This window comes from Carcharhinus amblyrhynchos, chromosome 31 (genome assembly GCF_965287045.1).
Source record: "Carcharhinus amblyrhynchos chromosome 31, sCarAmb.v2.hapA, whole genome shotgun sequence".
NCBI classification, from domain to species: Eukaryota; Metazoa; Chordata; class Chondrichthyes; order Carcharhiniformes; family Carcharhinidae; genus Carcharhinus; species Carcharhinus amblyrhynchos.
Window position 1 is genome coordinate 18,905,437 of NC_137354.1, and position 17,304 is coordinate 18,922,740.

General features: G+C 45.7%; 1 protein-coding gene across 1 annotated transcript in view; it reads left to right on the forward strand.

Moving 5' to 3' along the window:
- The first annotated feature begins 1,824 nt into the window (after nucleotides 1-1,824).
- The window catches only part of LOC145360434 (annexin A4-like), a 46,028-nt gene continuing 30,548 nt past the window's right edge, over nucleotides 1,825-17,304 (forward strand). The window contains exons 1-3 of the mRNA XM_080215646.1: nucleotides 1,825-2,161; nucleotides 5,734-5,815; nucleotides 16,925-17,019. Coding sequence (XP_080071772.1) covers nucleotides 2,138-2,161; nucleotides 5,734-5,815; nucleotides 16,925-17,019 — 201 coding nt within the window. The 5' untranslated portion in view covers nucleotides 1,825-2,137. The remainder of the gene's footprint in view (nucleotides 2,162-5,733; nucleotides 5,816-16,924; nucleotides 17,020-17,304) is intronic.

Genomic DNA, 17,304 nt, shown 5'->3' on the forward strand with positions numbered 1-17,304 from the left:
TATGTGGGTTATGAGGATAGGGCTGGGTGGGATTGTTGTCAGTACAGCCCCGATGGGCCGAATGGCCTCTTCTGCACTGGAGGGTTTCTATGATTTCTTTCTAGATGTTGCCACAAGCTCCTCCTGCTGTTAAAGTTCATTGTCTCCTTCAAGCTCCTGCTCATATGCCTGAACAGCTAGTGCATCCTCTTACAACCAGACATCACTTTCCAACAACGAGTTACCTTAATATAGTACGCTTAACATAATAAATTTCCCCAGGCACTTCACATAAGAATTATGGAACAAAGTTAGACGTTCAGACACATGGACCACATGACCAAAAGCCTAGTCAAAGAGGTAGTTGTTAAGGAACATTCTAAAAGGAAAGAGAGATGGAAAGATATAGGGAAAAAATCCAGTGTTTAGTCTGTAGATAGCTGAGGGCATAATTCCAGGGCACAATAACGCAGCAGTCAGAATACTGGAGAGCACAACTAGATTTGCCCAAGCAGCAGAAGCAAACCTGCAGGATCTGTCTAATCTTTTCTATGATTTAGCCATGTCACAGCAACCCATTTATATCTTCCCTCCATCTCATCATGAGGCACCTTCACTAGGATCATCACTGTTTTCTTCAGATACCTAGAAACCATTCTGATACTTCCCTCTGGTCCATGTGGAGAGTTGGGACTAAAGGCCAATTGTCAAGATAAAGTGCATCCACATCCTGAAACCAAATTGCAGTCCCAATGGCACAGGATTCTCATGTTGAGCTAAAGTTGTTTTCCGAATTTGAAATTTCTGCAAAATTTCTATTGTTATTGCTGAAGAAATTGTAACTGCCATTTGTTCTTAACCAGTAAGTCTTGTGTTGGGGAGGGCATAATGAGGCTTCATTTAAATATAAATGTATGTGTGAATCTATATAATTAACAAGCTGAAACTTCAGCTCTAGTAGCTCCTACCTTCTGTACAACATAATCCCAACATGCAAACTAGAGGATATTGCATGTTCCTGCACCCATTTTCCAATTCCATTTGCCAAGGTATCTGGACAGAAAGAATAGATTATCTGAACCTCCATTGCTTATGCTGCTGCCATATCTGGAAATTATTTCCCTCATCTCCATTGGCTTCTCAACTTTCCTCCTTCCACCCCTTCATATCTCTTTCTCACTTCTTCCTCCAGAAACACACATGTCACGATGGTTAGCACTGCTGCCTCACCTGAAGAAGGAGCGACACTCCGAAAGCTTGTGCTCCTGGACTTTAACCTGGTGTTGTGAGGCTTCTTACTGTGCTTACCCCAATCCAACGCCGGCATCCCCACATCATGGCCTCATAGTGCCAGGGACCCGGGTTCGATTCCCGTCTTGGGTCACTGTCTGTGCGGAGCCTGTACATTCTCCCCGTGTCTGCGTGGGTTTCCTCCAGGTGCTCAGGTTTCCTCCCACAGTCCGAAAGATGTGCTGGTTAGGGTACATTGGCCGTGCTAAATTCTCCCTCAGTGTACCCAAATAGGCGCCAGAGTGTGGCAACTGGGGAATTTTCACAGTAGCTTCATTGTAGCGTTAATGTAAGCCTAATTCTAACACTAATAAATAAACTTTAAACTCTCCCCATCAGTTGAGAAAATCCGACAACCTGTCTCTCAAGCTCCTGTTACTCATACCAAGAAACCACCGCTAGGAGGTACTTAACACTCGAGACTACACACCCCGTATGGTAAGCAGAGGCTGCAATGACTCAACATTGGATTGAGTAGCAGTTCAGCAACATAATGAGAGAGTGAATCTTTTGCACTGTTTTGTACAGAAGCAATACCTGGGAGGCTGGCGAGAAAGAGACTCTTTCCAGGGCAGGGTGTAATATGATGAGGACGGATGCTATCAGTCTGCTATTGGTGACTGGGCAGATGTTGCCAAATGGGACTGGTGGCTACCGGAACGCCTCTCTTACAAATCAAATCCTGCATGGACAAATTGAGTAACTGGGACACACCTATATCTATTCAATAGCTCTCATTGAGAAGAAATATCATCAAACCAGAGAGTGTTCCTTCTTCAGCTAGAAGGCAAAGCACATAGTAGGCAGTTCTCTGCATTCGCTTGTCTGTGCAGCTCATCTGTAAATTCATTCATCTGATTCCCAGAGAATGGCTGATAAAGGCAGATACAATGTAAGTAGCAGATAGTATATTATGTTTCTCGGGCGCTTTATAAATTCAGTGTATATGAATTGTTCAGATTACTTAAAAGGTGGAGGCGATCTGAGGTCTGTTCATTTCTCCCAGCCGTAACCCATTTCCTTCTATCAACCAAGGCGTGATCTTGAGGGGCGATAAATTGACAACTTTCTCACCAGGTGGACTGTACAGGACATGAATATGGTTTTGAGTGTCGGCATGCTGAGGTTGGGGAAACAGTACAGCAATGTTCATTTATTTGGGGAGTTCCCCAATTTGCTGTCAACCATGGTACAAGCTAATTAAACTAAACATCCACTAATAAGAGTAAACCCTTTGTAATGAGACTAAAGCCTCTGTAATGTGTAACCCTAACCATTTGTTATTGTAAGGCGAATTTGCACTTTCAGAGAAACCTGTGATCGGTCACATTGCTTTCTTGTACGTGATTAAAAATCGATCAGAAATGGGGAAGCAAGACTTGTTAAGGCTTTCAATTTTGTGTTTTTTTTCCCCTGTCACTGAGAAACAGGAACCTTTCTCATATCAGGAAGATGTTTTTCTGTGCTACAGTAACACAGCAGGATAGTTCGCCATGCTGGGCATGTAGCTACATTTTCTTAACAACGTGTCTCTGAAATAATCGGGAGAGCTACCTTTTTATTGAGCAACTGTTGATTCTGTCACACCCAGTTTCCAGAGGCAGATTTTTACGCTGGTGCATAATTCCAGGTTGTAATCATTGCCCACCACTGCGCAGATGCAAGCCTTCATATCCATATAATCATGTGTAATTTTGGTACGATGTTGGTGAATTTTACAGAGTATTTTGTATTTCGGTTTCCAAATGTAAGATCCATGTTAAGGATGTTGAAGAAATGCTGAAATGCTCTTTAAATGCAACCCTCCCCGTCCTTTCCTACAGTGGTTCAACATTTTAAGGTGTGGTCACTTGATTTGTCATCGGAGGACGATGCAACAGTATCAGATCTATTATTCTTGCCCATCTAAATCTACCCAAATAGACAGAATCTAATTATTTTCTATCCCCACCTCTGGGAGCCTATAATGATACAAGCAACTTATTCACCCTAAAATAGAAACTTGTATTTTATCATAGATCATCATAGAATCCTTACAGTATAGTAGGAAGCCATTCAGCCCATCGATCCTGCACCGACAACAATCCCACCCAGGCCCTACTCCCATACCCCCTCGTATTTATCCTGCTCGTCCCCCTGATACTAAGGGGCACATCAGCATGGCCAGTTCACCTAATCCACACATCTTTTTGGACTGTCAGAGGAAACCCATGCAGGCATGGGGAGAATGTACAAACTCCACACAGTCACCTGAGACTGCCACCCAAATTGAGCATTTGCTTTTAACAAATGGACACATTCCAAGGTACTTGTCAGGAACCTTGTCAAGTGAAACTTGGAACTGAGCCTGAGATGTTAGGGCAGATGGCTAACAAGCTTGATCTTAGTTTTATAGGGGCGGAGGTGTGTTGGAGAGAGAGTTGCTGTGGCAACATGACCTTTGCATGTATGTTGTAAACTGGAACAATGGGTGGTGATGGGAGAGACTCCAACATCTCTCCCTTCCCACTCCCCCACCCACAAGTGTCAGAACCAAAATGGGACACAATCTCTTAGTACAGCCATACTTAAAGCCTTGCATAGTCTAAGCATGGCATTGCTTATCTGGTATTGTCCCAACAGTACAACCTAAAATCATTTATACCTTCATTATAGTCCCATCATACTAGTTTTGGATTGTTATTTAATCAGCTATCAGTCTCATTAAAACCTTTTAATGCATACCCCTGCATTGTATAAGCATACCTGACTTTTTCCTGAGCAAAAATGCACTTAACCATATTGAACAGTATTTACCACATGGGCCTAGTTCCTTAATTTATCTAACTAAGGCTGTAACTTGTTCATTTTTCTCTTTCCAATTCTTCATAGAATCCCTACAGAGCAGAAGAAGACCATTCAGCCTATCGAGTCTGCATAGACTCTCTGACAGAGCATCTTAAGCAGGCCCTCTCCCCTTGCCCTTTCCATATAACCCCACACATTTACCATAACCAATACACTTAACCTGCACATCTTTGGACTGTGGGAGGAAATCGGAGCACCCAGAGGAAACCCACGGGGAGAACCTGTAAACTCCACACAGTCACCCAAAGCACAGTCCCTGGCACTGTGACGCAGCAGTGCCACCATGAACACTTGTGTCATGGAGCCATACCAGTTAGCAAAAAATCCATTTTGTGTGTGTTTGCTTTTTGCTAAAGCAAACCAAAATGAACATCATTGACTACCTTGTTTATTTGGTAAACTTTTGAACGCTTTTAGTAGTACATATTTTTGATGGTGATAAATAGCAATGGTTGTAATATTACCAACAGAAAAATATCACAATTTCTTGGGTTTCTCTGACAGATTTTGGGTAGTGACCCAAGGCAGGACTCCATTTTCAAAGTAAAAATACTGTAGAGTCTTAGACTCTTCTTGAGACTGCCCATTCCCTTTATACTTTGCTGTGAGGAAATGCTCACATTTTGATTTAATGTTTTAAGTTTCCTTTCAACTTTGTTTTTTTGTTTGGGCTGTCCCCTTCCTTTTTGGGGAGCTGCACCTTTTAATTTGACCCTAATTTAATTTGAGTTAGTTTATTTGGTTGGTGTTAAAAAGAGCTGTGAGGAAATGCAAGAGGAATTCTGTATATAATCTTCTATTCAAAGGTTTTTTTTTAAAGTTTTTGCTGAGAGACACTTAAGGATTTAGAACATAGAACATTACAGCACAGTACAGGCCCTTTGACCCTTGATGTTGCGCCGACCAATGGAACCAACCTAATGACCCTCTAACCTAAACTATTCCAATATTATCCATATGTCTATCCAATGACCATTTGAATGCCCTTAAAGTTGGCGAGTCATTTGAAATGCTTTTTTTTTCTTGTGTTCTCTCTATTTATATACATATTGACTGTATTAAAATCTTATTTCTGTTAGGAATTTAACCAATAAATAGATCAGACCAATTGTCTGTATCATTGGATTGGCCATGTTATCTATCGTCATCTGAGGTGATGGAAGAGCTTGGTGAGCTTCCCGTGTATTTTCTGCTGAGCGATGTATCCAAGGTTTGGGAGTGAATTAGAGCAATCCAGCAAGGAAACAGGGTCTAACCATGCCACCCATTGTGCCCTCCCAATTAAAGTAAAATTAAACTTGGGCATGCCCATATATATATAGTGGTGAATAAAGAGACAAATTTCAATTTTTAAGAGTCTTGCTCTATTTTTGAATACTGTGGTATAAATATGGCAGCACAATGTTGGAGAGAGAAATTCTGAACTGTAAATCCAATTTGTGAATCACAAGCTCAGAAAAACGCACAACGCACAACGCTTGTGCAACTTGTAGAGAATGATTCATTGCTTAATTTTAATCTCTGTTAAAATAGTTCCACTTAAAACATTTTAAATTTTTGAATGAAATGGTTGATTTAAAATTTTATGGTTGTGTTTTCTTTCCCCTACTTATACAGAATAGGGGTACAGTCAGACCAAGTCCAGGCTTTAACGCTTATCACGATGCAGAGAATCTTCGCGGTGCTATGAAAGGACTAGGTAAATGAAGTTTTCGATACGTTTTCCTGTTTAACTGTGTGATTTGAGGAGAGACGACTGCATTGGGCCACTGGGTGTGGGTGGAGTGGGGCCTCCTTTTTCAGTCCCTTCCCCATGGCAGCCAGGTGGTCTGTGTTTCTGGTTGCTTAAGGCAGACAAGCCATCACTATTGCCCACAGGCACCTTTGCACATGTGACGAACCTCTTTAACCTGCAAACTCAGTGGGCAGTGTTCAGTGGCAGTATGTTGGAGAAGTTCTGATCAATCTTCTTCAGTGGTTGAGGGAAAACAATATTGCTAAAGTGACTGTTTACTAGACGTATCCTTGTTATCCTCCAGTCTACACTGATTTACTCAAAGGCCCTTGATTCACTATTAAGAATTTTCTTGATTGGCACAATTCAGGTCATGCTGTTGTTGCAGAATTTGCTGTGCAGGTTCAATAGCAAACCCCTTCTACAGAGGAGTTCAAAGTTTATTTATTTGTGTCACAAGTAAGCTTATATTAACACTGCAATGAAGTTACTGTGAAAATCCCCTGGTTGCCATACTCTGGTGCCTGAAGGAGAATTTAGCACGGCCAATGCACTCCAATCAGCACATCTTTGGATTGTGGGAGGAAACTGGAGCACCCGGAGGAAACCCATGCAGACTCCGCACAGGTAGTGACCCAAGGCAGGAATCGAACCCGGGTCTCTGGCATTGTGAGGCAGTAGTGCTAATGATCGTTAGCTCCAGAGTAAGATGTTAAAACGGCGATTACTTTTTAAGATGAGATAATCGTTAGCGATTAGTGAAAGTGGGTTAAATAAAAAAGCTGGCTTAAGCCAAAGTAGATGAGGCATGGTAACACGTATGCCAACGCTCAGAGAATCAACTTCTCTGTGTCACCAGCTTGTATACATTAAGCAAAGAAAAATGACCATAATTAACAAAGCAGATAGCTTGGAGGGCAAGTTCAATAATAACCAAATGTTGCTGTCTCCCACTAATTGGTTGCATGTAACTTTGAGGAACTAAAACATTAAAATGACAGCTTAAGTTACAGGCAGATTTATTTAGTGCTTATCCCCAAGAAGTCAAACACAGCAAGCTGTTAAAATATACCTTTTTGAATGTTTTCTGTTTGCCTTTTCAATAAAAGTTTTGTGGCAGGAGTGCCTATTTATTGTCTTTTGTGAAGTCTATTTACTTCAAAACTAGTTGCACCTGTTTTCTTGAAATCGAGGCATTGTCCTGGTCAATATCTGCTGTGTGTTAGCATTTCTCACACTGCAGTTGTCAAATTTGGAATGAAAATGTTGAAAGATCTTGTTCAGTATTATACTAATATTTTCACAATTAGGAGTCTCCCATAGTGCAATTTGCACATGACTGCAGCATTCATTTATCCTCTGACATTCTGAAAATTCCATTTGGTTGCTTCGATATGGAAGAATGGTACAAAAATTGGGAAGGTAATCTGCACTTCCATTTTGGACAGATAACAGCCACAGGTCAAGCATGAGATGTGGCACTAGTAATCAGACTGGAGGCTGTCAGACTGATACATTTGAGAATACAGAATCCAGGTTCCAAAGCTTGTCTTGTTACACCCCCCTTTCATGCTGGTTTTCCCTTTTCAAAGATTGTAATATATAATGAATTAATTTCCAGTCTTTGAAAATATAAGCTTGAAATTACTTTTACTGATAACAAATGAATGCTTAATGAGTACATAAACATTCTGCTGCCCATAATTTTGACATTATTAATCTGTTAATTTCATATGATATTTCAAAAATAATGGATAGAAGAATATTTGACATGTTAAAACGATCATCTTCTGTTAGCCCCAACAGTACTTTCTAGCTTCATGTATTAAACTTCCAGAAAGAAATAGGCAATGTCCCAACTTGGGCTTCTTGTGTGCCCCTACTTTCTTTGTCTGCCCTGCAGTGGACGCAGCCTAAGCTCTGGAATTCTGACCCCATACCTCTCGCCAGCTGAATACCCTTCCCTTCTCTTAAGATTCTCCTTAAAACTTGCCTCCGCGACCAAGTTGCCCTTTTCGGTTCTGTCGAAATTTCGTCTGATACTCCTGTAAAGCAGGAGTGGTTTACTGCACTAAAGGTTCTATATAAGAAGTTGATGAGATGGAGATCTGTTTGATCAGCACCTAAAGAGAGGGTGATCCTACTTCTCAATAACATTGAAGCTACTTAAAATAATCGAATAAAAGAATATTCTCAATCTGGGTAATTGCTATCTACCACTGGGTTGTGATGGGTTCCGGGACAAGAATACATCGAGAAGGCAAATTTTTTTGTGAATGCCAGATATATGGCTAGTTGGATTGTAGGTGTAACTTGTAAAGACTTTGGTTTGCAAATCAGCATGATGCACCTGGAGTACGTTAAACCGATCACTTCAGAATTCAATTGGAGCCAATACATCTCGCCAGCATTTTAATCTTTAAAATGCCTGAAGTTCCTCCAGGAGAAATTGTTTTGCTTGACAGATAAAGGAAAGCAGGCTTTTCGGAATTCCAGACAAATCAAATGAAATGCCGTGAATCAGAATGTTCTGTCTATCCTGTGGAGAATATCTCATGGGTGTGTAACATTCAAATCCTCCTCCTGTGGTTTCCAAATCAACCATCACTCCATTTTTGTGTGTGATTCCCTTCCCTACAGTAAACTAATTAAACGTTGGATTCTTGCTGCTTAGGTTAACAGTCTGTTATCCCACAGCACTTTCCATATTGCTAACATATTGAGCCAATATTCAGGACTGTGTGTGTTTTAAACTGTTGATCAGTTTATTTTTAGTGTTCTAGGTTGGCACATATGAAGCAAAACTCCTTAGCGTAGCAGAAGACTGGAAGAGATGTATCATTCCAGTCAACGCTTTGGGCAAAATTTTCCCAAGAGATCTCCTGGGGGGGAGATCAATTTGAAATACCGAATGAGCTCCCCTCCACCCCTAGCAGAGCCCCCTTCCTGCTCCACAACCCTCCCCTGCCTACCCCCCCCCCTTGCAGAACTTCCCCATCCCCTTCCCTCCACAGAGCTCCACCCTTTCATGGCCTCATCCTCTTGGATGCAAGAGGCCCCAGGACATTTATAGTGGGCAGTGTCAGGCTGGCATTGCCCCATGGACACTGTCCGGTCATGCCCCCCCAATCACCCGAGAGTTTCAATGGTGGAGACCGGCTGTGATTTTCGCCATTGGGGTGAAGGGGTCTGATCGGCGAGGAGGTAAGTGCAAATGAGGCCGGAGGTTGCCATCCAGGACTTTCAGCGCAACTTGTGGGCCGAAGGGCCTGTTTGTGCTGGAGTGTTCTATGACTCTGATGGCAGATACAACATGCCATTAATATCTAAATGGCTTTGTGCCCTTTGAGTGCGAAGCCAAACTTGCCGGCAAAACAGCCGGTATGATTTGCGTGAAGCAAGAAACTGGATGTGAACCCAATTTTTCACCTCTCACATAATCTTACTGGGTGCAATGAACCAGTCATAATGGTGGGGAAAATGGAGTGATCTGCACTTAAATCTCAGGCACGTTCCACATCAGAATCCTCCAACACTTGAGAATCGTGCCGTTATAGAATCTCCAGGTACAGGAACCAGCCAGGGCTATAAGCCATTAAGCTGGGGTGGCTGTATTTAGACACTGCTGCCGCCTCTACACACTCCCACTGGATCCACACTCAGTCACGTCATGGCACCTTTACAACATCTCCAGGCTTCACCAACGGAGAGCTTGGATGGCTGCCGGACGCTGTAGAGGAGAGGAGGGCCAGCTTGTCCCCTCGGAGGGTCGAGCTGGGAAGTGGTGGCAGCATCTGTCTGTGCCCAAACACTGACATGGAGGACCGACTGCCAGTGCCCTGAGAAAATGAGTGACTTCATTCAGATGAGTGTCTGTCCCGCCCTGGCATCAGCACCATCCGTGCGCCTGCAGTGTCCACATCAACGCGCCTCATGAAGGCCGGGGGAGTCTAGCACCCAATCTCTGAGCATCTGCCTCCAACCCCTCTGGCATCCCCCTCACAATCCCTGTCTGCTGAAGCACGGTACTAAAATATGCCACCTGACCCCCCCGACACACCACACACTTCCAGCCATCAGGCTTTCAGTCCCCCCTCTTGTGCCCATAGGACAAGACAGCCCATAATCCACAGGGGCTGGGCGGGGGGGCTCTCCGAGCTGTGTCTCCTGACTCCCTTTGAGGAACATGCCATGGAGTTGTCAGTGGAGACAGCGTCAGCACGTGCCACAAAACCTGTCTCAAGTAAGTCGCAATCCGCCCAGACGCTTGTCCCTCTCTTGCTCTGAACCGTGAGTCTTCTTTTGCAGGGGGCAAACCTGGTAAAGCTGGGCACTCCGGAGTCCCCGTCGAGACCCTGGAGGAGACCCCCAAAGCCCCCGAGGAGACCCGAGAGGAGAGCCCCATTGACACCTCTGAGGAAAGCTCCGAGGAATATTCGGAGGAAAGTTCCGAGGAAAGTTCCACGGAGAACTCTGACCAGTCGGCAAGGGCACCACCTGCCAACGATGATGCAGTCACCTCGGTGGGACATTTTAGCGGTGAGGCTTTGGGGTCACTTTTTTCGGGACACCACGCCTCCGAGTGGGAGAACCTTGTGATGATGAGGGTTTCCTTCACCGTTCTGCCTTGCTGGGCTCTAGCCACTGCCCGTCCTCCATCCTCCGGCTCCTCCTCATTCTCCTGGTTTGCCTCCACCTCATGGTCATCTGCTTGGTTCCCCCTCTTCCTCCTCCAGGATGTCTCTCTGCGGCCGCACCATGAATGGTGCACACTGCAGAGCAACACGATGCAGGAGACTGTCGGGGGGGTGGTGCTGTACTAGAGGGAACTGCCAGAGCGGTGCATGCAGGGGAACCACATCTTCAAGAGCCTGATGCACCGATCGACGCCAGGTGGCAGCATGGGCCCCACTATAACGGGTCTCCGCCTCAGTCTCAGGCCTCTGCACTGGGATCATTAGCCATGATCTCAGCCGTCATAGCAGCCTGGGGAGTTCCTCAGATTCCTACATGATGTTCAGCCACTGATCACTGGCTATCTGGACGGTAAAGGAGTGGAATCCCTTCCAATTACCCATGGGGCCCACAGGGTGACATGTGTGCCATCAGTAGCCCCTTGTACGTGGGGCTTCGGGTCATGGCGGCAATGCCTGCAGTCCCGACTTGCAGTTGGGCCTGCTCCGTGTGGAAGTAGTTGCCTGCTCAGGCAAACAGGGCATCCGTGATCTCACAGGTGCAGAGATCTCTTCTGGAGGCCTGGAAGGACCTGCTGGCATAGATGTTGTCGCTGTGACCTTCACTGCCATTGGGAGTGGGTGTCTTCCTGTCCCACGAGGTGCCAAGTCTGTGAGGACATGGCACAAGGTGCCACACTGTCTCCCGGAGATGCAGTCTGCGGCGCACACAGTGTCCAACGAATGACTTGTGGGTCCTGTAGAGCCTGGGTTTCCGTCTCTGCCATCCTCAAGCCGATGGGCAGCCCTAACTGGCAGCCCCCGTCCCATTGTGGCCTCTAGTCTGGGTTGGCCTTGCCACCCAAGGCCATCTCCCTCAATCACCACAGCAGCCAGGAGTATGCCTTCCAGCTCTCTGACTTTAATGCAGAATCCATTGTTGCTCTGGGATAGGGCCATTGTGGGCCCCTCGCCCCCTCCCAGTATCCCCATGAGAGTGGACACTGGCACCCTCATATCATTGGCTACCTCAATGGGTTCCTGACCATTGCCACATCCTCACCATGGTGGGCAAAGGGAGCATAAGAGTGACTGTGCGGAGCTCCCCATCAGAAAACCTTGAGCCATGGACCTGAGTGAGTGTGTCTGGGCTTCCAGGAATGGCTTGCAGTTCAGACAGAAGGTGCAGAAGCATCCTCGGTATGTTTCTGTGATGGATGCACACTGTTGAGAACACTGCAGAGTCCATGCAGGTGGAGGAGCCGTGTTAACCCCTACCAAGCTCCCTTGTCTGGGGCAACGGCCGCTAGCCCTGATTCTTGTTACTGTTAGTGGGGCGTGTGTCAGCAGTCAGACACACAGCCCGCCCAGCAGAGAGATGACAGGGTGACCATAGCGGCATTAGTGGGATTGGGATGCAACCTCATATTTTTACCTTATTTATGAGTTTATTTATTTATTAGTCACAATTGGCCTTGCATTAACACTGTAATGAGGTTATTGTGAAAGTCCCCTAGTCGCCACACTCCTGTTCGGAAGCACTGAGGGAGAATTTAGCATGGCCAATGCACCCTAACCAGTATGTCTTCTGCTCTGTGGGAGGGAACTGGAGCACCCGGAGGAAACCCATGCAGACATGGGGAGAATGTGCAAGCTCTGCACAGACAGTGATGCAAGACAGGAATTGAGGCACTGAGGCATCAGTGCTAACTCACTGTGCCACCATGCGGCCCCTCATTCAGAATTAGGGTGAATGTGCGCAACATGGGCCCCGAGCCAGCGGTGACCAATTTGAAAGACCTATACTAACTGGCACCAGTGTGATGTCCCACTGGAGAGGTGGAAAGTATTAGGGGGTGGGAGGAGGTGGGAAGTATGCGTGCTGAACTCACTAATGGTGTCAAAATTCAGTCAACCTTATGCTAATAAGCTCTCTGGGCATGAGATGGTTGGTGCTGTTGGAGAGGAGCCGGGAAGATCGCACACTATTTCATAGAATCATAGCACCCTATAGCACAGAAAGAGACCCTTTGGCCCATCAAGTCTGCCCTGACCACAGCCCCACCTAGGCCCTACCCCCATATCTCTAGATATCTTACCCACTAATCCCTCTAACCTACACATCCTGGGACGCTAAGGGGCAATTTTAACATGGCCAATCAACCCAATCTTTGGACTGTGGGAGGAAACTGGAGCACCCGGAGGAAACCCACGCAGACAGGAGGAGAACGTGCAAACTCCACACAGACAGTGACCCAGGCCGGGAATCGAACCCAGGTCCCTGGAGCTGTGAAGCAGCAGTGCAAACCACTGTGCCACCCAAGGTGCGAATATTTGGCGCCAGGTGTGAATCAGATTTTTAGCTTTGCACGTTATTCCCCCGGCTCACCGTGCTGACCACCAGGCGTGGCGAGGTGGTAAAATCGCACCCTGTATTTTGTTTGAATTTTTTCAAGATTTGAACCACAGTGGAGTTTGAGGATGTGTAAACCTGCAGCTTAATTTAAAATGCTGTATTTTTCACAAATACACTTTTCACAAGTATGTAAATCTTCAGCTATATTTTTCAAGTAAATTTTTGGTTGAATTTCTGTTTCTATTCTCCATTCCTTACAAACCATTCTGAAGTTGCTGCACTATGACCTTTGATACGAGACAGGTTGTTTAGAAATCATACTCCCTCATTAATCCCGTCAGTCTAAAGTGTGCAAATAAAGCTCCTGCTTCCACCATCAATCGATTAGCACTTTACTCAGTTCCCAGACTGCAAATTAAACAACTGTGCTAATTTATGGATTTCATCCAGAATTAACTCCTAAAAAGTATTATGCTTTGATGTACCCTGCAAGCTTCCCTTTATTATGTCAGCTGTGGCTTAATTAATTAATTTGGGGTGGGACGGTGATTAGCACTTCTGCCTCACAGTGCCAGGGACCCGGGTTCAATTCCAGCCTCGGGTCACTGTCTGTGTGGAGTTTGCACATTCTACCTGTGTCTACAAGGTTTTCCTCTGGGTGCTCCAGTTTCTTCCCACAGTTCAAAGATGTGCTGGCTAGGTTGATTAGTCGTAGTAAATTGACCGTAGTGTCAGGGGGATTAGCAGGGTAAACATGTGGGGTTACAGAAACAGGGCCTGGGTGGGATTGTGATCGGTGCAAACTCGATGGGCCAAATGGCCTCCTTCTGCACTGTCAGGATTCTATAATTCTATGAATTAGTAATACTCTTGCCTCTTGAGTGATGCACTGCGAGAATATCATTGAACTCCTACAGTATAGGAGGAGACAATTCTGTCCATCGAGCCTGCACTGACAACCATCCTACCCAGGCCTTATTCCCCTGTATTAACCCCACTAAACCCCCTGACACTAACAGGCAATTAACTACGGTCAATCCACCTAAACCGCACTGAAACCGGAGCACCCTGAGGAAACCCACTCATAGATGGGGAGAATGTACAAACTCCTCATAGACAGTCACCTGAGGCCGGAATTGAACCCGGGTTCCTGGCCCTGTGAGACAGCAATGCTAACAACTGTGCCACCACCGTGCCATCCAATACCAGGCTGTTGAAGGTGCCATCTTTCAGAAGAGCCATTAACACCATGCCCCATCTTCCCCCTGTTTTGAAGAAGAGCTGTACTGGTGCTCTGGCCAATATTTATCACTCAAACAAGTGTGTCATTAAAAATACATGCTCTGCCCTTATTACATTACTGTTTGGTGGAGGTTGCTGTGCACAAATTGGCTGTTTCCTGCATTACAATAGTGATACAAGAGCAATCTTATGAAAAATATCCTAAGTGCTGAACAAGGAAACAGGAGAAAATCACACCGTTCTTTTTGGGTAAGCTGCGAGTTGCAACCTTATGGCAAGTAAGTGCAAAAAAAAATGTGATTCTCACCATTAGTTGGGGGAGCATTGGGTCGAGCCAGCGTTCTCCAGGGAAGCCGGCTGCTTAGCTCTAGGGGGTGCCATTGCGCAGGCACCCTGATCTCCCAGAGGTTTCCTGCTGCCTTCCCCCATCCATCTCATGCTGATCTCCCCCAGCTGCAGAGTTTCCCCCTTATTGCCACCAGTCATCCCAGCAGAGTTCTCTTCCCTCCATCCCCACAGGTTCTGCCCCCACTCAGGCCCCACCCCTTTGGCACTGTCCCTAGCACATCGGTGGTGCCAGGTGGGCACTGCTGGGCTGGCACTGCCCCTGACCACCTGGGGGCTTCAATGTCCTCCGATTCTTCTCCTCTCCCAACCCCTGATGAAGCCATCGTGTCTGGTCTCTGCCGGTGGAGACCATCTGTGATTCTTGCTGAGGTGAACCTCAACTCGACAAGTTGGTAAATGAGCCCCAACGATAGACGTATTTACCAAATTTTAAATTGGCTTCACGCCCTTTCTGATCTTATCACCTTGCCTTGCTGAAAGCCAGGCAGGAAGAAGCCGTAAGATCGTGCCCTACGTTTTTTAAGGATGAAATCCCATCCCAGGACTTGATGGACATGGAAACTTTGATCACCAAACAGGTTGATTATCAACTTACAACTTCTTCCAATACACTTACAGCAAGAGCAGAAGTGTCTCCTGTTCAGCCACGCTTGACATGGAATTGTGCTTCTCAAGCTATAGCCTCTGGCTTCAGGCTCACAAACTGTACAGGAAATCATAGAATCATAGAGCCCTACAGTACAGAAAGAGGCCCTTCAGCCCGGTGAATCTGCACCGAACACAGTCTCACCCAGGCCCTACCCCCATATCCCTACATATTGTACCCACTAATCCCTCTAACCTACGCATCCCTGGACACTAAGGGACAATTTCTTAGCATGGCCAATCAACCTAACCCCTCATATCTTTGGACTGTGGGAGGAAACCGGAGGAAACCCACGCACACACGACGAGAATGTGCAAACTCCACACAGACAGTGACCCAAGCCGGGAATTGAACCCAGGTCCCTGGAGCTGTGAAGCAGCAGTGCTAACCACTGTGCCACCATGCCACCCAAATGAGTTTTGGAACTGCCGTATGCACATAGACTGTCTGCCTCCATGTGCTTCTAGACTTGGGAAGCTTCTGAGTAGAAGTCTATTAGGACATCCCTTGGCTTTGTCTTTTTTTAAAGAAATGAAAGCATAATTCTTTGTACATCTTAGAACAAGTTACTGTTCATGTGTGCAGCCATCTTCTTTTCTCCTTCCATTTTCTAGCTATCTCAAACACGTTCAGTCAGTATTTCTCTCGATGGATGCTGTCAATTTTCTTTTGAAAGTCTACTGAGCACCAAGAACACTTAGAGCAGGCAAAGTAACCTTGCAGAAAGACCAAGAGGGTGATCTTACCAAAAAAAATTCTAAGTGCCGAACAAGCGCTAAAATGGGAGAGAATCACATTCATTTTTGTTTTTTGGGTGGGCTCCCAGATGTAATCGTGGTACTTGGAAAGAAAGACGTGAGTCTTGCCACCAGAAGGAGTGGACGGAACCTATTCTCTCCAGGAAGCTGGCTGCTGTGTTCTAGTGCGTACACTGGGAGATCTGTCACTCCTACTTCACCTCCTTCCTTGAAGCAAGCACTCTTTGCCCCCTTGGCACTGGCAGAGTGCCACGGTGGCACGATTCAAGGGGTACTGCCCAGCCCTGCCCCCAGTTGCTCAGGGGCTTAAGAGGCCTCTGGCCCCCCGGTTGGTGGGGACCGTATATGATCCTCGCCGGTGAGGATCTCGACCAACGAGCAGGTAAGGACAAGTGAACCTGGATGATTGCATCCGGGACTCAGTAATTATATTTAAATTAGCTATTGAAAGGTTGCAAATCTGATTTTCACTGGCAAAGCAGCGCCGGTAACATTGCAAGAGGCGAAGAACAGGACGGGAACTCCATTTCTCGCCCTTCACCTGATCCTACTTACTTGTCGATCGTCACTCCAGTTGAGTTGGTAAGTTCACTCCCCTCCCTCTGCCCCCCAAGGGTGAGATTCTCTGGTCTCCCTGTGGTGTGCTCCTTGCAGTGGGAGGTGGCATGCCATTGACCAGTGGCAGGATCTTCTGGATCCCTCTGCTGTCAATGGGATTTCCCATTTCCCTTTCCCCACACTGGCAGGGGGACCAGGAGATCCTGCCAACTTGAACAGCTGGAAAGTTCCAGCGTGTGTTCAATGCTGAAGGTTGGGTGTCAAACTCAGGTCTCCAATTACACGTCTGCTGCTGTTATAAAGCAAAGAACTATGCGGATGTTAGAGATGTGAAATAAAAATGGCAAAATACTCAAAGCTCACACTGTGGAGAGAGAGAAACAGATGTTTCAGGTCCAGTATGACTCTTTCTTTCCCTGTAATATTTTATTTCTAAGCCAGTTATCTAATTAGTATTTTAATCAGATGCTAATCTCTTTGTTAATTCATCAGGAACGAATGAAGACGAAATTATCGATATTTTGACAAGTCGAAGCAGTTTTCAACGACAGCAAATCATTGAAGCATTTAAATCAAGTTACGATCAGGTAACGAACACGCCTTTGCTTAACTTTTCACGCACTTGAATGTCACTATATCAACAGAAAAATCAATTGAACCTTTTCCCCCAATGAGCTCAGATTTGGAAACTACTGTTGGTGGAAAAGATGCCATTATGTCCTGTATATAATTCTTTTTGGGATTATTCCCCTGCTGATAATAATAGATATGTGTTTAAGTAACATAATGTGCACTCTGTGTTTCTTTTGCATTAGGGTTTCTTTGTAAGTTAGACAAACAGTTAGTTGTACTTTATTGTAAGGAGAGCATAA